The sequence below is a fragment of the Podarcis vaucheri genome, assembly GCF_965113315.1.
Source record: "Podarcis vaucheri genome assembly, chromosome: 16".
Classification (NCBI taxonomy): Eukaryota; Metazoa; Chordata; class Lepidosauria; order Squamata; family Lacertidae; genus Podarcis; species Podarcis vaucheri.
Window position 1 is genome coordinate 24069834 of NC_138754.1, and position 21400 is coordinate 24091233.

Consider the following 21400-nt stretch of genomic DNA (forward strand, 5'->3'; position numbering starts at 1 on the left):
AACGGTCAGGGGTCCCTTTACCTTTACCTTTAAAGACCCATATATTTAAGCAGACATTGTTGGGCTAATAAGATTAATCACACTATTCTGTTTTGTTATTTATTGATATTTAACTCAATATTTCATCAATGGCTTCTCTGTTTTTACCGATGTATTCCTTTGTATTTTTTGTTTTAATTTTGTTTCATTCTCTTTTAAAAAATACCTTTCTGTGTTTTATGTAAACTGCTTACGGGTGTTATAGAAATTTTAAGGTTTCAAATATAGAATAAATGTTGATAATTGCACAAGGTAAGCACACATACATAAGTATATAAGCCACACGTCTAAAGTAGTACAGGAGAGCAATCCAAAAGCCATCTTGGCTCTCCTAAAGACTAAATATTCCCTCTGCCTCCTTAATCCCCCTTGCCTGAGAACAGGTAGGCAGCTAGCAATCACGAAAAGTTCCTGAAGGGATTCCTCTCCTATATCTCTGAACCTCCTTTGTATTGTCATTGTTTGCCCAGATACTCTGCATTGAGGGATGTCTGACAGGCATCCTGATTGTCTTATGCTTATGTTTGTGTAAACTGTGTCTGGAACTATGTAAAACTTCCTAAATATTCAGGAATAACACACCTTGGCCTGCCTGAGCCACAGCAACCTCACCTTATATGCAATGTACCATATTTTTTGCACCATAACACTCACTTTTTTCCTCCTAAAAAGTAAGGGGAAATGTCTGTGTGTGTTATGGAGGGAATGCTAATGGGTGGCATGCCTACGGATTTTCTTCCTCTAAAAACTACGTGTGTGTTATGGTCGGGTGCGTGTTATAGAGCGAAAAATACGGTAATTTCTGACTGTTTGTAGAGAGGACGTCCTCCTTCTCCACGCCAAAATGCAAACGCTTAAAAGAGATGTTTCTTCTGGGCTCTGGGTCTCTCTTGCCTCCTTGCTAGGAGGGGAGGGAGCTCTGTTGCAACAGAAAAATAAAGATCTGCCTTGCTTTCACTGCCTCCTGCCTCCACCCATTCATCTCTGATGGATCATGGACTTAGGGGACTCAGTCCCTTGGGGAGTTGGGCAGCAAAAGCCAACCACTCCTGTTTTTCTATATCAGGGGTTTTGCGTATGAAGCAATACTTATAAATACTGATGATGATAAGTGCTAGCGTTATGAGATCAGCTTTCCCAAGCAAGACAACCGTTCCTCAAACTAGCTGGAATTTTGTTTGTTGGTGGGCACAGATCATTAGTTATATTGTTGTTGTTGTTTAGTCATGTCCGACTCTTCATGACCTCATGAACCAGAGCACACCAGGCACTCCTGTCTTCCACCTCCTCCCGCAGTTTGATCAAACTCATGCTGGTAGCTTCGAGAACACTGTCCAACCATCTCGTCCTCTGTTGTCCCCTTCTCCTTGTGCCCTCCATCTTTCCCAGCATCAGGGTCTCTTCTAGGGAGTCTTCTCTTCTCATGAGGTGGCCAAAGTATTGGAGCCTCAGCTTCAGGATCTGTCCTTCCAATGAGCACTCAGGGCTGATTTCCTTCAGAATGGAGAGGTTTGATCTTCTTGCAGTCCACGGGACTCTCCAGAGTCTCCTCCAGCACCATAATTCAAAAGCATCAATTCTTCGGCGATCAGCCTTCTTTATGGTCCAGCTCTCACTTCCATACATCACTACTGGGAAAACCATAGCTTTAACTACACGGACATAAAGTTAAGAAGACCTTGGGACAAAGTTTAAAACCTGTGAAGCTAAGGCAAAAAGAATGCTGTTGAACTCACAGGAGAACAGCTTTTCCTCAGTACCATGCATACTTTTGTAAACTTCTGTCGTGTTGCCTCTCAATCGCCTTTTCTCTAAACTTAAATTTAAAAAGCCCCAAACGCTGCAACCTTCGAAGCATTTTCCCCGCCCAAAGAATTCTGGGCGCTGTAGTTCGTTAAGGGCAGCCGGCCATTGTAATTCTGCGAGGGGTGAACTACACGCCCCAGAATCCCTTGCAGGAAAGCCTGCCCTTCGAACGCGCTTTAGAAAGATGGCGTCAGGTGGCTAGTCCGTATGAAGGCTGCCGGCCGCTGACGCCCCCTTGCGGCTGTAAGGAGACCCCAGGGGTCCCTCCCACGCCCGGGGAGAGGGGGGCGTGTGCCGCATCGGAGCACCGAGATCCGCCCCAAAGCGTCGCTGCGGCGACGGCAGCGGCAGCGCCTCCTCTTCCCTCCTCTCGTCCGGGTCTTGCTGGAGCCGCGGGCGAGAGCGAAGATGGCGACGTGGGCGTGCGGGATGCCGGCGCGGCGCTTGCTGCTCCTGGCGGCGCTGCGGGGCGGAGACCCTTGCCTGGCCCGCGGCAGCGGCGGGGGCCGGTGAGCAGCTTGCCCTCCCCTCCCCACCCGGAGCCCTCCCCCGATGCTGTCTTGCGCAAAGTCTTGCGCCTTTTCTTGCGCCACGGGCGCTCCCCGGGTGGCAAAGGGTTAATCTCCAGCGGGCGGCGAGGGGGGATCAAGCCTGCCTTAGGATCACAACAAACCCCGGAGGAAGGAAAAGGATAGTTTTCGCTTTGCGTCTTTGGAGGGTTGGTGGGGCCTGGCGCTGGAAGCTCTTAAAACGCAGTGGACTTTGGGGTCGTATCCAACATTGGAGTCCTACTCCTAGGAAGCCCATTGAAATGAATGGACGTTGCTTAACCTAGTGCCATGAACTTCAAAGGCCTGTCCTTCGAACGCGCTTTAAAGGGAACACCCGTGACTTGGTTGGATGCAACCCTGTTTTAAAATTCCCGTTTGCTTGATTCTTGCCAGTTTTGAGAGTCTTCTCTTTTTCTCTTCTCCTGTCTGTCATGGATGCTTTAGCTAAGGTTCCTGCATTTCAGGGGGTTGGGCTAGATGCCCCATGGGTCCCTTCCAACTCTTAAGATTCTATGACGCTTTAGGCTGCGAAGCTAATCCCATTGACCTGCAAGTAAGCCCCACTGAATCCAGCAGAATTTTTGTCTGAGTAGATGGACTTATTAGGCTTGTGCTGTAAGTAACAAATTATTTGGAAAGCTGGAATTTTGGACTAGAGATTAGCTACCAGCCCTTGGCTAACAGATCTGACTTCTCCAACTTGGTGCCTTCCAGCAGTTTTGAATTCCAGCTGCCATCAATCCCAGCATCTTACGGCTGGAGGGCACCAGGTTGAGGAACCCTGGTGTCCATGTTCACTTAGTTACAGCCCCTGAAGGGGCCAGTGGGAATCCTGTTGAGTTAGCCGGGCCCCCTGATGGATTGTTTACCATCTATTTTCTGAAGTTAATGAATGACCAGCGTTGGTGCAAAGGTCTTGGCTGCAAAGAAAGGGTCTCTCTCTCTCCCTCTCTCTCTTTATTTATCTAGTTGCCATCTTAGATAAGAGCAGAATATTAGATCCATAACATTGGCTGGAGTGAAATGGTACCCATTGCTGGGTAGAGCTGTGTTCGGGAGAAGCCGTTCATTTTTTATTTTGCAGATAGATATTTTATTTTTACATGGGGAGAGCTTAAGAGGGAGAAGCTTGATCAGAATTTCTATATAAGCATATTTGTACCGTAAACTTCCCTTTCATGTCAGTTATCCATACAAAGAACCTTGTGGGGTAGTTCTGTATTATAATTCTCCATCTCCTAGATTTTGCGGGGGGGGGGGAGGTTAGAGGTGAAATGTGGGGTCTGTCCTGATTCACATTTCACTCTATTTCACAAGATTTATATACCGATGGATTGTAATAACAACTCAAAGCAGTTTGCAAAACGTTAAAATTACCATTAGAAAAAGTTTAAAACAACTGTTTTAAAATAATTTTAAAATCAACAATAAGGTAAAAAGCAGGTTATAACAGATGCTGACGTTCTGCATGTCTGGATAGGCTTGCCGGAACAAAAATGTTTTCAGCTGTTTCCATTTTACAGGTGGGAATGAAGCTTGGAGCAAGCTGGTACACGAAACTAAAGTACCGTATTTTTCGCTCGATAGGATGCACTGGACCATAGGAGGGGGAGAACAGGACACCCCCCCCTCTGCTCAGCACCCCTTCAGCGAAGCGGCAGGAGAAACGGAGCCCCTTCCATTTCTCCTCCCGCTTCGCTGAAGGGGCGCTGCACAGAGAGGGAAAACTGTGCAGCGCCTCTCCAGCGAAGCAAAGCCTGGAGAGCAAGAGGGATCGGTGTGCACCGACCCCTCTCGCTCTCCAGCCTTCAGGCAGCTATCTGCAAGCCTTCGGAGCACAGCGGGAACTCCCGCTGCGCTCCAAAGGCTTGCGGATAGCCGCCTGAAGCCCCCGGAGTGTGGGGGGAGCTCTCCTTCTGCGCTTCGGAGGCTTCGCATTGCTATCGCTGAAGCCAAGGAGCCTGCATTCACTCAATAAGACGCACACACATTTCCCCTTAATTTTTGAAGGGGGAAAAGTGCATCTTATAGAGCAAAAAATACGGTAAACCAGTAGCATAGTTTTCCAAGGTGCAAAATACTCCATTCGTCCTCCAGCAGCTCATTTTTTAAGAGCCCATGCGAACTGATGCAGAATTATCCACAACACAAGGGCATAATAACTTAAAACAAGGAAGGCTACTTGCTTCAGAACCCTTATGCTGATTATGCAGGGACTGAAGCTCATTATTGGCCTTTGAGAAGTAATGAATTGACATTCGTCCGGTTCCTTGGTCACCTGGAGATCATGACTCACTCACTCGCCATAGGCAACCAGGCGAGTAGCAATTCAGAAACCTGGTCCAGATGTTTTGCTGCGAAGGCTGCCACCTCCTCCTTCCTTTTGTGGGTTGCCTTTCTGACAGCTGCATTTTTTTTCAGGGACTACTCCAAAGACCACGAAAGCAGCTGGTTCCGTTCCCTCTTCGTCCACAAAGTGGACCCCCGAAAGGATGCCCATTCCAACCTCCTGTCAAAGAAAGAGACCAACCACCTGTACAAGATCCAGTGTGAGCTGCCACCCTCCTCGTCCCTAAGCTTCCTTTCCCCTCTGCTCTTGTTGTAAGCCTCTGTGTTGCTTTCAGCACGGGTGAGGGCCGAGGGCTGGTCCGCGGGTAAGGGCTGTAAGCAGCAGCAGATTTCACGTCTTCTGTTCAGCAGAGCAGCTTGGGGAGGTGGGTGATCAACGAAGAGCCTTCCATGCGTCGCGTAAAAACCATGGAACCTTCTTGGTGCAGAACTTTGGCTTTCTGAAAACTTTTTAATATATATATTTTAAAATTGTTATCTTACTTTTTCACATATAAGAAACATAATTCAAAATACAGTCATACCTTGGAAGCCGAACGCCTTGCCAGTTGAATGTTTTGGCTCCCGAATGCTGCAATAGTGAGTGTTCCAGTTTGCGAACGTTCTTTGGAAGCCGAACATCCGACGCGGCTTCCGTGGCTTCCGATTGCATGCAGGAAGCACCTACAGCCAATCGGAAGCCGCATCTTGGTTGCCGAACGTTTTGGAAGTCGAACAGACTTCTGGAATGGATTCCGTTCAGCTTCCAAGGTACGACAGTACAATAACCAACAGCAATAGCAGCTGGCGTGTTATTTCTCAGAAACAAAGCATAGCAGCAGCTTAAAGCTGGAACCACTGCTTAGAAGAATTTTAATAATAATAATAATAATAATAATAATAATAATAATAATAATAATAATAATAATTTATTATTTATAGCCCACCCATCTGGCTGGGCTTCCCCAGCCATTCTGGGCAGCTTCCAACAAAACATTAAAATACAATAGTGTGTCAAACATTAAAAGCTTCCCTAAACAGGGCTGCCTTCATATGTCTTCTGAAAGTCAGGTAGTTGTTGTTCTCTTTGACAACTGGTTGCAGGGATTCCACAGGGAGGGCGCCACCTCAAGAAGGCCTTCTGCCTGGTTCCCTGTAACTTGGCTTCTTGCAGGGAGGGAACCGCCAGAAGGCCCTCGGAGCTGGACCTCAGTAGAACGATGGGGATGGAGACGCTCCTTCAGGTATACTGGACCGAGGCCACTTAGGGCTTTAAAGGTCAGCACCAACACTTTGAATTATGCTCGGAAACATACTGGGATAGTTCTTTCAAGACGGGTGTTATGTGGTCTTGGCGGTCGCTCCCAGTCAGCAGTCTAGTCGCCACATTCTGGATTAGTTGTAGTTTTCCGGGTCACTCTCAAAGGTAGCCCCACGTACAGCACATTGCAGTAGTCCAAGCGAGAGATAACTAGAGCATGGACTACTCTGGTGAGACAGTCCGTGGGCAGGTAGCCTGCGTACCAGATGGAGCTGGTAGACAGCTGCCCTGGGCACAGAATTGACCTGCACCTCCATGGACAGCTGTGAGTCCAAAATGACTCCCAGGCTGCGCACCTGGTCCTTCAGGGGCACAGTTACCCCATTCAAGACCAGGGGGTCCTCCACACCCGCCCGCCTCCTGTCCCCCCCAAAACAGTACTTCTGTCTTGTCAGGATTCATCCTCATCTAGGAAGTCTCTAGTCCAATTAGGTCTCTCCAGATGTTTCTCTGGATCTGGGAAGGCTGTCTCAATTGATGGTCGCATCTCAAATGGGAGATGAATGGATTGTAAAAGGATGAAGGAGAAATCGCTTCATATTAAGGCATTGGTTGGGGAGGGGAGCAAGTCAAGTTTCTCGACCTCATGATTACAGAAGCTACATTGACAGTCTCTGCTGTCTGTGATATAGTGACCTTGCTACCTGCTTCCAACCAATCTCCTATCAGCATCCACGGCAGACTTACTCAAACCACCCTCCCACCGCCAAATCTGTTCCTTGCCTCCAAGAAGTTCCAAATTCTGTGCAAGATGCAAATACAGTGGTACCCCATTAGCTAAAGTGGTGCTTCAGGTTAAGAACAGTTTCAGGTTAAGTACGGACCTCCGGAACCAATTAAGTACTTAACCTGAGGTACCACTGTAATAAACAAACAGGCAAACAGACATTCAGAATTATATGTGCTAGTTAGGCAGGAATAATGCACACAGAATAATCTTCAAATATCTGAAGGGCTGTCACATGGAGCAAGCTGGTTTTCTGCTGCTCTAGAGAAATAGCACCCGAACCAATGGATTCAAACAACAAGAAAGGAGATTCTGACGGAGCGTTCAGAAGAACTTTTGAGTTGTTTGACAGTGGAATGGGCTCCGTTGGAAGGTAGTGGCCTCCCCTTCATTTGAGGTTTTTAAACGGGTGGGATTGCCATCTGTCAGATTCTTTAGCCATGATTCCTGTCTCGCAGGGGGTTGGATTAGATGACCCTTGGGTGCCTTCCACCTCTACAGTTCTAGGATTCCATTTCAAAAATAAAAACACCCTGTTGCCATTACTTGAGAATTTGAGAATAGAATCTGGATTCTGGAATAGAATCTGGATTCTTGATGCGTCTATTATCTGGACAGAATACTTGTTGCTTCAGGAAATGTATTATTATTTCTTTGGTGCAGAATGCTTGCTGTGGGGCAGCCGCGAATTTCCCTGCTAGCTCACCAGGGCAATGAGTTGGTCCTGTTCAAGGAGACTGTTTTGCTGCAGGCTTCCTCCACTCTCCCTCCCTCCCTCTTGTTTTGCATTTGATACTAAGCCAAGCGCAACTGTTTTCTTTGTCATTTCAGTCCACAATGTGAAACCTGAGTGCCTGGATGCCTATAACAGCCTGACGTAAGTATCTCCCGCTGTCAGGATTTCTGAGATTGAGAAGAGAGGTTTTTTAAAAGGCCTAACGTCAGTATAGTGCAATTGAGTAGTAAAATTCCACAAGCAGGAATTTTGCTGCAATGTTCAGGGAGCCATCCAGTTCCTATTCCCATCTTCCCAGAAACTCCATTCCTTTTAAAGTATTTATTTATTTGGTTTTTCAAATTAAAATTTTACAGAGATATATCAAGCGTAAATCTTAAAAACAAGATTCCAAGGAATCTCCTGGGCTTCCATCCTCCCCTTTGTGGGTCCTATTATTAATCATTTCCTTTGGCATCTTTTACGATGATCCAAATCTTTTACCTCTTCCATTATGTCCAAAATTTACCCTTATTCACTACAAGTGGTATTCCAGTCCTACTAACAATTTTAACTGTTTATGGTGGTCTTTAAGATAAGTCATAAATTTTCCCCATTCCTTATTAAACTTTTGGTCTTCCTGATTTCTGATTCTTGTCCAGTCATTTTAGCCATTTCAGCATAGTCCATCAGCTTTACCTGCCATTCTTTTCTGGTAGGAACTTTATATTCTTTCCATTTCTGGGCCCCCAGATACTCCATTCCATCTATCCTGTCCTTTGCAGATACAGTGGTACCTCAGGATACGAACGGGATCCGTTCCGGAGCCCCGTTCGCATCCTGAAGCGAATGCAACCTCCAACTGTGCGTCTGCGCGTGCCACGATACGCCGCTTCTGCGCATGCGCGTGACGTCGTTTTGACTGGGCATGCACGAGCAGCGAAACCCAGAAGCGCTCAACCTGAAGCAGCTTCAACCCAAGGTATGACTGTACTGCTCCCCGTCCCCCCAAGTTTTCCTTAAAAAAGAAGAAGACAGCATTTGTTTAAAAGTACAGTGGTACCTCAGGTTAAATACTTAATTCGTTCCGGAGGTCCGTTCTTAACCTGAAACTGTTCTTAACCTGAAGCACCACTTTAGCTAATAGGGCCTCCTGCTGCTGCTGCAACGCCGGAGCACGATTTCTGTTCTCATCCTGAAGCAAAGTTCTTAACCCGAGGTACTGTTTCTGGGTTAGCGGAGTCTGTAACCTGAAGCGTATGTAACCCAAGGTACCAGTGTATAGTGTGTTCTCAGGCTTGGAAGGGGCTTACCCTGTTTTTAGAGGCAGGGGATCTGTGTAAGGAAGAACATAATTTAAAATACAATAAACAACAACAATAGCTAGAGGTGTATTAAATTGTGTGTGGGGAGAGAGAGAGAGAGAGAGACACTTTTCAACTTTTCATAATACTAGGTCCACCTGTGAAGGTACCTGCCTGATATCAACAGGCAGGGAATTCCAAAGTGTAGGTGCTTTGGGGAATTCTAGGGACAGAACTACCCAAACTGTATAGAAATTTATTCATGTATGTGACTACAGTGGCAAGAATATTACTCATCCCTAAAATGGAAAGATGGGACGCGGGTGGCGCTGTGGGTAAAAGCCTCAGCGCCTAGGGCTTGCCGATCGAAAGGTCGGTGGTTCGAATCCCCGCGGCGGGGTGCGCTCCCGTTGTTCGGTCCCAGCGCCTGCCAACCTAGCAGTTCGAAAGCACGTCAAAGTGCAAGCAGATAAATAGGTACCGCTTACTAGCGGGAAGGTAAACGGCGTTTCCGTGTGCGGCTCTGGCTCGCCAGAGCAGCGATGTCACGCTGGCCACGTGACCCGGAAGTGTCTCCGGACAGCGCTGGCCCCCGGCCTCTTGAGTGAGATGGGCGCACAACCCTAGAGTCTGTCAAGACTGGCCCGTACGGGCAGGGGTACCTTTACCTTTACCTTTAAAATGGAAAGAAGAAGTCGTCCCAGAGAAAGAAGAATGGGTACAAAAACTTATGAAATATGCAGAAATGGCAAAACTTGCCAGGAAAAATAAGAAATAAGGATAACAAACTTTTTATAAAAGAATGGAAATGGTTTATTGAATATTTACAAACAGATATTAAGGACATTGGCAGGATTATTGTAATCTGCAGTTTTATAAGCGTATATGTTTAAAGTAGATGAGTAAATGAGTAAATGAGGTTAATTTGGAATATGCGGGGGGGGCATCATTTAAGCAACAACAGAAAGGGAGGGAGGAAGTCAAGTCTTGAAACGTTAAAATGATTGTAAAATTATTGAAATGTATAAAACTGAAAATCATAAAAAAACAAAAGTATAGGTGCTGCCACACAAAAATATTTAGTTTTTACAAATGCGGAACAGACATTATGTGGTACTTGTAACAGTGCCAGTTCTGCTGATCAAAGTGGTTGTGGGGACATATGTGGACTAAGGTGAGGCCATAGTTATTGTTATTGATAATTGCTGCTAATAATAAATGTGAGCTTTGGCTATACCAACCTTGCCTGTCGATTCCATGTCTGCTTTGCAGGGAGCAGGTACTTCCAAAGCTGCATTCGGACTCGGACTACCCCTGCGACCTGGTTGGCAACTGGAATACTTGGTATGGTGAACAGGACCAGGCAGGTGAGGGGGCAGGGCCAACCGTGCAGGGTGGGTTTAGGGGCCTTCGAGTTCTGCCTTGACAGGAAGTTCATTGCATATGACTCGGGGAGCCGTAGCGATTCAGCCTTTTCTCCCCTTCCATCTTTAAAACAAACAAACCCGTAATCCATGGGTAGGCAAACTAAGGCCCGGGGGCCAGATCCGGCCAAATCGCCTTCTAAATCCGGCCCGCGGATGGTCTGGGAATCAGCATGTTTTTACATGAGTAGAATGTGCCCTTTTATTTAAAATGTACCTCTGGGTTATTTGTGGGGCCTGCCTGGTGTTTTTACATGAGTAGAAAGTGTGCTTTTATTTAAAATGCATTTCTGGGTTATTTGTGGGGCCTGCCTGGTGTTTTTACATGAGTAGAAAGTGTGCTTTTATTTAAAATGCATATCTGGGTTATTTGTGGGGCATAGGAATTCGTTCATTCCCCCCCCCCAAATAGTCCGGCCCCTCACAAGGTCTGAGGGACAGTGGACTGGCCCCCTGCTGAAAAAGTTTGCTGACCCCTGCCGGCGTAATCCATTAGCCACTGCCTCTAATCAGAACCTCCATGTGCAAGAGCAGTACATCCACAATTACTAGATTCTTTGTGCATTACCTAAGGAGGCCCTCGAGATTCAGCCCTTCCTCCCGATAAAAAAGGGAATTTCAGGGCTAGATCAGCCACAATCGCCGTCTGCGTGCAGAACGGATGCTCTAGCAGTGAGCCACGTGGGTGTTAGCTTTCAGCTGGGGTTTCTTGCCTATCGCTTTGTTTGAGCTTTCAAGGATTTGAGGCTCTCCTCTTCTTGTCCCAGTGCACCTCTGGCGATTCACCGGTGGCTACCCGGCCCTCGTGGACTGCATGAACAAGCTGAAACAGAACCAGGTACCAAGCGCAGGTCTCTCTTCTTCTCCAGATGTACTGCTTGTTGGGAAAACACCAGGGAACTGCGTCTTTCCCTCCGAAGCGCCCCTCGGGATGATTCATCACTCTTCTGTCCCGAGTCGCAACTGCGACATATATCCGAAGATATATGCACACACAAACATAGCAGAGTTCAAAGCAGAATCTGGACTTGAGGTGTAGAATTGTAAGCTAAACGGCCTCCGTCTTGTATACCTGAAGGAGCGTCTCCATCCCCATCATTCAGCGCCGAGGGCCTCCAGGCGGTTCCCTCATTGCGAGAAGTGAGGTTACAGGGAACCAGACAGGGGGGCCTTCTCGGTAATGGCGCCCACCCTGTGGAACACCCTCCCTTCAGATGTGAAGGAAATAAGCAGCTATCCTATCTTTAAAAGACATCTGAAGGTAGCCCTGTTCAGGGAAGTTTTTAATATTTAACGCTGTACTGCTTTTAACACTTGATTGGGAGCCGCCCAGAGTGGCTGGGGAAACTCAGCCAGATATAAATATAAATAATAAATTATTACTATTATGAATGGTTGAATGAATTATTATTATTATTATTATTATTATTATTATTATTATTATTATTATTATTATTATTTACAAGATCAAGTGTTACAGAACAAAGGAATCATGGCTCCTCTTTCCTTCTCGTCTGAGAGAGAACAGAAAATGCAATAGCACTACAAAACGGAACAGTGTAAACTGAACTTGCGCTCTCATGACTCCCAACACTGTGGAATGTCAACCCAGACATGTGAAGAAAACAATCACACATCAGCAGCGATGGAGGAATGAAATCCCAACGCTCCTGGCAAGCAGACGGTGCCACTGCCAGTCCACATCTGGCTAGCTGGTCTCTGCAGCAAAGAGCCAGTGGCAATCTTAATGGCACAGTTGGGTAGCCAAGGCGATGCCCTCCAGATGTTGGGGGTCCCCAGCTCCCATCGGCCCAGCCAGCACGGCCCTTGATCAAGAATGATGGGACATCTGGAACCTGCCTACATAGGAAGGCCGCCTTGCACTGAGTCAGACCTTTGGTCCGTCAAGCTTAGTGTTGTATACTCTGACTGGCAGCAACTCTCCAGGGTTTCAGAGAGGGAGTTTCTCTCAGCCTAACACGAAGATGTTCTGGTACCTTCTGCATACATAGCAGATGCTCTACCACTAAGTTGCGGCCCTACCTCTGGGTAGAGTATTAGGCTTGTGCCTCTGACCCCTGGTTCAAGTCCCTGGCTAACTATAATAATTTATTATTTATACCCCTCCCATCTGGCTGGGTTTCCCCAGCCACTCTGGGCATCTCCCAACAGAATTAAAAGCACAATAAAACATCAATCATTAAAAACGTCCTGATACAGGGCTGCCTTCTGACGTCTTCTAAAAGTCAGATTTATTTCCTTGACATCTGATGGGAGGGCATTCCACAGGGCAGGTGCCACTACCAAGAAGGCCCTCTGCTTGGTTCCCTGTAACCTCACTTCTTGCATGGAGGGAACTGCCAGAAGGCCCTCGGAGCTGGACCTCAGTGTCTGGGCTGAACGCTGGAGAACGCAGGCTCCTTCAGGTATACTGGGCCAAGGCCATTTAGGGCTTTAAAGGTCAGCACCAACACTTTGAATTGTGCTCGGAAATCTACTGGGAGCCAATGTAGGTCTTTCAGGACCAGTGTTATGTGGTCTCGGTGGCCACTCCCAGTCACCAGTCTAGCTGCCGCATTCTAGATTAGTTGCAGTTTCCAGGTCACCTTCAAATTGTGGCTGGGATAACCCAAACAATAACCATCTGACAAATAAGTACTGTCAACATACGACTTTCAGGTCAATGAGGGCTAGAAACTCGCTTGAAAGAACCAAATCCCATGCTTGCACAGCACAACACTAGCCCACTCTCTTCAATCATGCCCCCCCCATGGAAAGTACTGACAGCCCACAGCTAAGTGCCCAAGTGACCCTTCTGATCTTTCCCCTTTCCAGGAGTACCTGGAATTCCGGAAGGAAAGGAGCAAAATGCTGTTGTCCCGAAGAAACCAGCTACTCTTGGAGTTCAGCTTTTGGAATGAGCCTTTGCCACGACCTGGGCCCAATATCTATGAACTGAGGACGTACAAGCTGAAAGTGAGTTCTGGGGGGTGAATCTTGGGGAGGGGATAGATGTTATGGCTCAGGATACTAATATCTCCTGGAACATTTCTGCCAATATGAAACTTACACGGGCCCTTGGGCCATCTGACGCCCTTCTGGGAAAGCATATGGTCAGCGAGGCAATTGAGGAGTTTGTTGGACCTTGCATTCTCAGCAGAATTTGAGTTCTTATCAGGCATATCGGGATAGTTGAAGTCTCCTATGACTACTGTATCCTTCCATTTTAAATGTTTGGTAATAATCTGCTCTAGGAAGGCATCATCCAAGTCTGCAGTCTGGCTTGGAGGTCTATAGCAGACCCCCCCCCCCAATTGGAAGGTCACTGTTGTTTCGCTCTCCTACAGTTTTTACCCATATACTCTCAATCTGCCTTCCGTGCTCCAGGTCATGGATTTTTTCACAAGTGTACATATCCTTTATGTACAATGCATCTCCTCTCCCCTTCCTGTTTGGTCTATTCCTTTTGAATAGGTTATACCCCTTAATTTCTACATTCCAGTCATGAGTCTCATCCCACCAGGTTTTAGTAATGCCTATTAGGTCATATTTTCCATCGTGTATTAAAAGCTCAAATTCGACTTGCTTGTTTCCCATACTCTGTGCATTAGTGTAGAGACAACTGAAACAATGAGTCATTCCCTCCAACTGCTTCCTCCTTGTAGTTTCCCGCCCTTTAGTAGGTTTCTGGAGCACCACTTCAGTTTCCTGTGCGTTGATGAAACTATATATAGATATGCCCCAAAAACTGAGCTTGGGAAGCTCACCACAACTCTTCGAGAGAGCTTTCCCTGAAGTTTTGCAATCATGACTACAAACTGTGTACATCACCTCTCCCTTTTGCTTTCAGCCTGGGACCATGATTGAGTGGGGAAATAACTGGTAAGCAGATTTTTCAAATACCTTGAATGTCCCTATATCCAAAAGATCATTTAAGGGAGGTGGAGCTGCTGGTACAGTGCCTTACAAGACCTTACAAGGAGGAGTAGCTGCCACTGCCCCTTTCAGCAAAAAAAAAAGGGGGGGTTTCTAAGGCTGAAAGCTTAACCTTGCTTCCTTGGGAGTAGGCCCCGAGGAATTTAGTGGGACTTGCCTCTGAGTAGACGTGGTCAGGATTGCAGATATAAGCAGCAAAAAACCAAACCTGTCCTCAGGAAGCCAGCTTTGAGCTTCCACAAATAGTGGTAGATGTGTCAATTTCAGTTCCTCGTTTTCCCCAAACTTAAGTTCATTTCGCCACATAAGTGAGTTGTTGTTGTTTTTTACTGCTTAGAGATTTTTGGAAATGCTGGTTTCTATGTACTTACAAATAGATATATATATATATATTAAGTCCTTTAAAAACCCACCAGCTTTTCAGTGCTCATTTCTACTAATACATAGACTTTGCTCGTTAGGTAAAAGTGAGAGAGACAGTTTTTCCATATCCCCTTAAGGCATTGCTTTTGTACGTTGCTTTCTGTGCTGCATGCATGTGAAGGAGGCAATGCACCCATTGCATAGCTGGGGAGCCTGTGCCCCTCCCCATGCTGTTGGACTTGGGGCCATGTTGTCTGGCTGGGAGTTGGAGGCCCATAAGCTCCGGAGGACTACACCCCTGAAGTCATGGGGCAAGTGCAGGTTTGCCGTTATCTCTTTGGGTAGGGCAGAAATGGCCAATGATAGCGATTCATTTATTACTTTGCTTGTGTCTTGCTCTCTCCCTTGACTGGTGAACAGGGCGCGGGCCATTAAATATCGCCAAGAGAACCAGGAAGCTGTGGGCGGCTTCTTCTCACAGATTGGGGAGCTGTACGTCGTGCACCACTTGTGGGGTAGGTGGCTGCCCAAATGGGGCTGATGAAAAGTGTTGTAGTCCAAAAGATCCAGAGGGTCTTGGGCAGCAGTTCTCAACCTGTGGGTCCCCAGATGTTGTTGGACTACAACTCCCATTATCCCTAGCTAGCAAGGCCAGAGCCCAGGGATGATGGGAGCTGTAGTCCAACAACACCTGGGACCCACAGGTTGAGAACCGCTGGTCTCGGGGGAAGACAGCCCTGCACCCCTCTCAAAAAAGTCTGTGGCCATGAGCTCCATTGGGTTACCCCTTAATTGCCTGCCCTTCTGTACATTTCATAGAAACAGAGAATTGAATAGAAGGGGCCCACCATGGGTCATCAAGTCCAGCCCCCTGCCATGCAGGAATCTCAGCTAACGCATCCATGACAGATGGCCATCCAACCTCTGCTTGAAAACCTCCTGTAGTGGTTCTAGGGGTTGCTCATGCGTAAGCCGGTGCAAACACCTAGCTGGGTTGCCTGAGTGAACCTTTTCTGTCCGGACAGCCACTCTCCCGTGGCTGTCTCAATCGCTGGCAGAATCCGTCAGTGGGCGTTTCTTAAACTTCTTCCAGCAAAGAAGCTCTTTGACACCTAGTCTCCTCCTACTCTCTCTGCACAAAAGCCTTCTGCGCAAGGAGGGCGTAGGCAGCGGAGGACCTCTACTCTCCCCGTTGGTCCCCGGCAAGGAGTCCTGGGACCGCCTCGCCGCTTCCCCCATCTGCCCCCCTTCTCCACTGGTGCTACGCTGATTCTCTTCCCCAGAAGATGGGCTGCCTCTCCCACTCACGGGACGCTCTCTGGAATCCCTCTGGATTTTGCTCTCTCCCTCCGGCACTGATGGCAGTCCCCTGACACCTCCCAAGGAAGGAGAGTCCACAACCTCCCGAGGGAGACCGTTCCCCTGTCAAACAGCTCTTAACTGTCAGAAAGTTCTTCCTGATGTTTACCCAGAATCTCCTTTCTTGTAATTTGAAGCTGTTGGTTCGCATCCTGCCCTCCAGAGCTTGTTCCTTCTTCCATGTGACACCCCCCGCCTTGAGATTTTTGAAGATGGCTATCATATTTCCTCTCTTTTTTTAAAAAAATAGTTTTTGTTAAGAATTTCAGCATAACAAATTATCAAAAACATAACATCTTCATTCCCCCCTCCCCAAGAAAAACTGTCCCTCCCACACACACACACACACCAGACCAGACTTCCCTCCGCTCCTCTCCGGTTTTTCAACACATATTATTCTCTGTATGTCAGTTTTGCCAGTTCCGTATCATATCTCCTCTCAGCCTGTTCTTTTCCATTCTAGACATACCCAGTTTCCCTCAACTGTTCCTCATAGGGCTTGATTCCCAGACCCTGGATCATGTCTTGGTTGCCCTTCTTCCCCCTTTCCCGCTTGTCAATATCCTTCTTAAATTGTGGTGCCCAGAACTGTGTGGTGTGGTCTGACCAAGGCAGAATAGAGTGGTACTATGACTTCTCTTGGTCTGTACACTATACTGTTGATGGAGCCTAGAATAGCGTTAGCTTATTTTGCTGCTGCATTACACTCTTGACTCATGTTACGCTTGTGGTCTACCAAGACTGCATTAGCTTTTTCTGCTGCTTAACATGAGTCAGCCACTTTATGCAGCAGCCGAAAAGCTTCCCACGTTGATGAGCTTTCCTGTGATGTAGTGGTTTACTGTCCTTCTAGCCTACAGGGACCTGCAGTCTCGAGAGGAGACGAGGAACGCTGCCTGGAGAAAACGAGGGTGGGATGAGAACGTTTACTATACAGGTGAGGCATCTTTTTCAGTGGTGGTGGCTGGTACTCAGGGCTGATGGCTTGCAAGGCAGGAGACCAACAGTAGGGGGAGCCAGCCCAGAACCAATGACAGGCTCTAGGAATGAGACAGAGATGAGAGCACCTATTTTTCACTCCCTGTCTCGGCTGATCTCTCCTGCATCCACAGAGTCCCTGGCGCTTAGAGAAGCTGTTTTTCGGAACATCCTCTGCAGGAAAAAGCTTTGCCTCTCCCTAATCCTAGTCCCATTTCCAAAATTCTTCTTTTGAGCTTGAATATGAAATTCAAGAGTTGCTTATCCTGGTGTACCCTCACACCAGGGGTGCGGGACTAGATCTGGCCAGTGGGCTGAATCCTTATCTCCTCCACCTTCCTCCAAGTTTGACAGGCGGCGTGGCCATCCCACCTGTCATTCACCTGGCACCAGGTGACTTGCTTTTGCTCTCGTGGGCAGTCAGCTGGTTGCAGGGAGAAGAGGGAGCAAACTGGAAGGAGGAGGTGTCAGAAACTGAAGAGGTAACTGGGTTTAGTGAGAAGGAAGAGTCTGTGGCAGAGAGCAGTCCAGAATCGGAGGCTGGAGAGGAGGAGGGCCAAGAGGTAGAGAGAAGCCAGGAAATCTCCCCCTCCTGTTGCGACCAGCTTCCCTCTTCCCTGGTCTCCCAGAACCAAAAGAGGCATGAAGAGAGCATAGCAAAGGCAGAAAAGGCAGAGTATTCTCAGGTTGTTTGGGAAGGACCTGGGGGAAGAGGAGACTTAGGGAGCTGTGGGGACCTTCAGTCTTTGCAACTGCCTCATCAGGGCAAGACCTACTGGGAAGCCTTGCTGTGCTCACTAGGCCTGAGCCGTTTTGTCTCTTCGAAGAGTTAACTTCACTGACGCCTTGTGAGTTCCTGCTGGCCTGCTCCCAATGCCCACCCTGGCATTACCCCTGGGAGAACTCAGTCCTTGGAGAAGTCCTTCTATGAATTGTCAGTGCTCAGTATTGGTGTCCTTGGACCAGAGACCTTATGTGGGGCTCCCTGTTGAGGGTGAGGGTGGAGCGGGCAGTGGCAGACAGGTTCCTTTGCTCTGTGTCCTTGCCGAGTGACCACCGGGTTTTCCTTTTGCAGTGCCTCTGGTCCGGAGCATGGAATCACGAATCATGATCCCTTTGAAGATCTCCCCCTTGCAGTGATGCTGTCGCCAGGTTGTCGTCTCTCTGCACCAAACACACAGCTCAAGAAATTGAGCTGGCCGCGTTTTCCTCCGTCCGGATCCTCTCTGAACTCTTTTCTGACCTTCTCTTCACCCCTCGCCTGTCTCCCATCTTCTCTGCTGCTTTGTCTGGAGATACCCATCTCCTTGCCTTCCTCCCCCTCCTTTTCCTTCCAGCCTTTTGGTTTCCAGAAAGTGTGTCAGAATCCTGCTGAGCTCATCTTTTTGACTCTGAATAAGAAGCTTGAAGGCTTGATGTGTTGCCATCAATGGACTACCAAGTCTGGCTTGTTCCGGAGGCTGATGATTCTCTAGATGAAGCTGCTTAGGGGGTGCTTGCTGTTGCTTGCTGTGGCAAACACGATTATATTAAGAGTTGTTAAGAGGCCCCTGCTCCCCTCCTAGAACTACAGTTCCCAGAGTTCCCTGGGGAAAGGGATTGATTATTAAACTGATCTGGGAATTGTAGTGCTGAGAGGAGATTAGGGGGTCTTCCTAAGGGGCTGAGGCTTCTCAACAAACCACAGCTCCCAGAAATCATTGTGGGGGGAGGCATGAAGGTTTAAAGTAATAGCATAGCCCTTTAAGGTCTGAATGCCACCTAAGTGGGTATTGCTGGATTACAAAGGAAATGACTCTTCTCCCCACCCCGCAACAATTCTTATTCTTGAAATAGCGTTTATTAATCACTGCAAAGGCAGCCTCCAAACCTTTCTAAAAGGAAATAGTCGTACCTTGGAAGTCGGAAAGGAATCCGTTCCGGATGTCTGTTCGACTTCCAAAGCGTTTGACTTCCAAATCGCGGCTTCCAATGGGTTGCAGGAAGCACCTGCAGCCAATCGGAAGCCGTAGAAGCCCTATCAGATGTTCGGCTTCCAAAATAACATTTGAAAACCAGAACAGTCACTTCTGGGTTTCGATCATTCAGGAGCCAAAACATCCCAGTTCCAGGGTGTTCAACAACCAAGGTATGACACTACAGTCGTACCTCATATGACGAATGCCTTGCGAGTCGAACGTTTTGGCTCCCGAACGCCGCAAACCTGGAAGTGAGTGTTCCAGTTTCCGAACGTTCTTTTGGAACTGGAATATCTGACATGGGTTCTGCGGCTTCTGATTGGCCGCAGGAGCTTCCTGCAGCCAATCAGAGGCCACGCCTTGGTTTCCAAACATTTTGGAAGTCAGACGGACTTCTGAAACGGTTTCCGTTCAACTTCCGAGGTACGGCTATAATGCACAACAGGGTAGCGTTCTCAGGAATGTAATGAATGTGTACTTTGGGTGTGGGGAACCTTTATAACCTGCTGGATGTTGCTGAACTACAACTCCCATGGTCACGCTGGCCATGCTTGCTGGAAGTTGTAGTTCTGCAGCCTCTGGAATGCCAAAAGTGTCCTCCTCCTAGCCTGCTTAGCTTGGTCTCTCTGTATGTGCACAGACCGAAAAATCCCTGGTGGTTTAAATGTGGTCTCCCAGCTGTGAGTTAAGAGAGGAGGTGGAGAGAGAGAAGGTCCTCTCATTGGCACAATGCAACTTGTCTTTTGACCAGTTACCCATCTCTGGGTACCATAGTGAGGCTGTGCTTCTTCGTAATAAACTATTTTAAGTGCTCTTCTGCCTAGGGACCATGTTAAACAGCCTAGCTGCACATGTAATAAAATATTTAATATACTACTGTGTGTGTGGCAGTGTGTATTGATTGTCCATTGTGGGGTTGGAGTAAAATTTCCTCACTTCCAGACCCGTGAAATACCAAACTTGTAGATCAGTGTCATGGAACTGTGGAGTTGGAAGGGGCCACGAGGGTCATCTAGTCCAGCCCCCCTGCAATGCAGGAATCTTTTGCCCAATGTGGGACTCGAACCCACAACCCTGAGATTAAGAGTCTCATTCTCTACCGACTGAGCTATCCCTTCAACAGCATCCCTATATATTAATCATTTTATATTGAATTTTACTGAATTTTTTCTGAGACAAATGACATAATATGTAGTATCAAACACAGCTTACAGCACATTACAAAACCCGAGTGTGAACTTTGTCCCAGTACTACTTTGTTGATGCAAGGGGGACCAGAGAGAGAACTGAAGCAACCCGAGGTCACAAAAACAGGTGATCTGTTGAAACAGCAGTCTGGAAGACCAAAGGAAGTGATTTATTCTTTTTTAGGCTGAAGACCAAAAATGTTTAGGTGTAGTACCTGTTCATAATGGACAATGAAGATCCGGGGCCAGGACTGCTCCTTGTTCTTGCAAAACAAATTCAACAGAAACCAAGTAACTGAGAACCTTATTTTGGTTTTAATCCCTCTTAATGCTGTCTGTTAGGGACGCGGGTGGCGCAGTGGGTTAAACCACAGAGCCTATGACTTGCTGATCAGAAGGTCAGTGGTTCGAATCTCCGTGATGGGGTGAGCTCCCGTTCCTCAGTCCCTGCTCCTGCCAACCTAGCAGTTCAAAAGCACGTCAAAGTGCAAGTAGATAAATAGGTACCGCTCCGGCGGGAAGGTGAACGGCGTTTCCGTGCGCTGCTCTGGTTCTCCAGAAGTGGCTTAGTCATGCTGGCCACATGACCCGGAAGCTGTACACCGGCTCCCTCAGCCAGTAAAGCGAGATGAGTGCCGCAACCCCAGAGTCGGCCATGACTGGACCTAATAGTCAGGGGTCCCTTTACCTTTAACACTGTCTGTTATGTTCTGTGACTTCTTCTACCACCGCCAGCTGCCCTACCTTATTCCTTATTTATCATTTTTCTATTGTATTTCTACCCCACCTTTTCCTCCAAGGAGCTCATGTGATTCTCCCCTTCCTCCTTTAATCCCCACAACGACCCTGGAAGGAAGGTTTAGCTTGGGAGACAATGGCTGGCCCAAAGCCATGGCCAAGTGTGGGGGTTTGAACCCTGGTCTCCCAGGTCCAAGTCTGACCCTTTTAACCGCTGCACCGTGTGGGCTGTATACATTTCAGGGGCCGAGAGGAAAGCGATGGATTGCCATGTGTGTTTGTGGCAGAGGTCTGTGCTAGGAGCAGTTGGTGTGGCCCCCAGAAGGTCACACAGGAGGAAACGTGGCCCTCAAGCTGGGGAAAGGTTCCCTGCCATGGGCATAACCAGGACTTGTCCTTTGAGGCCTAGAAAGGCAGGAGTGTGGGGATCCAGCCACCTGCTCACTGTGTAATTTGCCTCTCAGCTGCCTGTTTTGTTTGCAAAGCTGTTGGCAATTCAGTGGAAAGTAGCAGAGCCAGGGCAAAGCAAGGTTAGCGAACATAAGATCAGGTCAAGTCAATGGCCCATCTAGTCTAGCATCCTATTCTCAGCAGCCAATCAGATGCCCCAGTGGGGAGCCCAAAAGCAGGACCAGAGCACAGCAGCACTCTGCCTGCCTGTGATTC

At 47.8% G+C, this 21400-nt stretch overlaps 1 protein-coding gene across 1 annotated transcript; it reads left to right on the forward strand.

Moving 5' to 3' along the window:
• The first annotated feature begins 2056 nt into the window (after positions 1–2056).
• On the forward strand, positions 2057–19685 carry NIPSNAP1 (nipsnap homolog 1). The gene is made up of 10 exons (XM_082203440.1): positions 2057–2354; positions 4818–4945; positions 7604–7649; positions 10064–10158; positions 10983–11053; positions 13051–13191; positions 14066–14097; positions 14935–15029; positions 16727–16810; positions 17927–19685. The coding sequence occupies exons 1-10, from the start codon at positions 2254–2256 to the stop codon at positions 17989–17991; spliced, it is 858 nt and encodes a 285-aa protein (XP_082059566.1). The 5' UTR covers positions 2057–2253; the 3' UTR covers positions 17992–19685.
• The last annotated feature ends 1715 nt before the right edge of the window (positions 19686–21400 follow it).

Bases quoted from the DNA above. Each gene is read 5' to 3' on its own strand.
- NIPSNAP1 (XM_082203440.1), top strand. From the start codon at position 2,254: ATGGCGACGTGGGCGTGCGGGATGCCGGCGCGGCGCTTGCTGCTCCTG. The intron at 15,030-16,726 runs GTAGGTGGCTGC...CTGTCCTTCTAG, and splicing joins CGTCGTGCACCACTTGTGGG to CCTACAGGGACCTGCAGTCT. The intron at 16,811-17,926 runs GTGAGGCATCTT...TTCCTTTTGCAG, and splicing joins TGAGAACGTTTACTATACAG to TGCCTCTGGTCCGGAGCATG.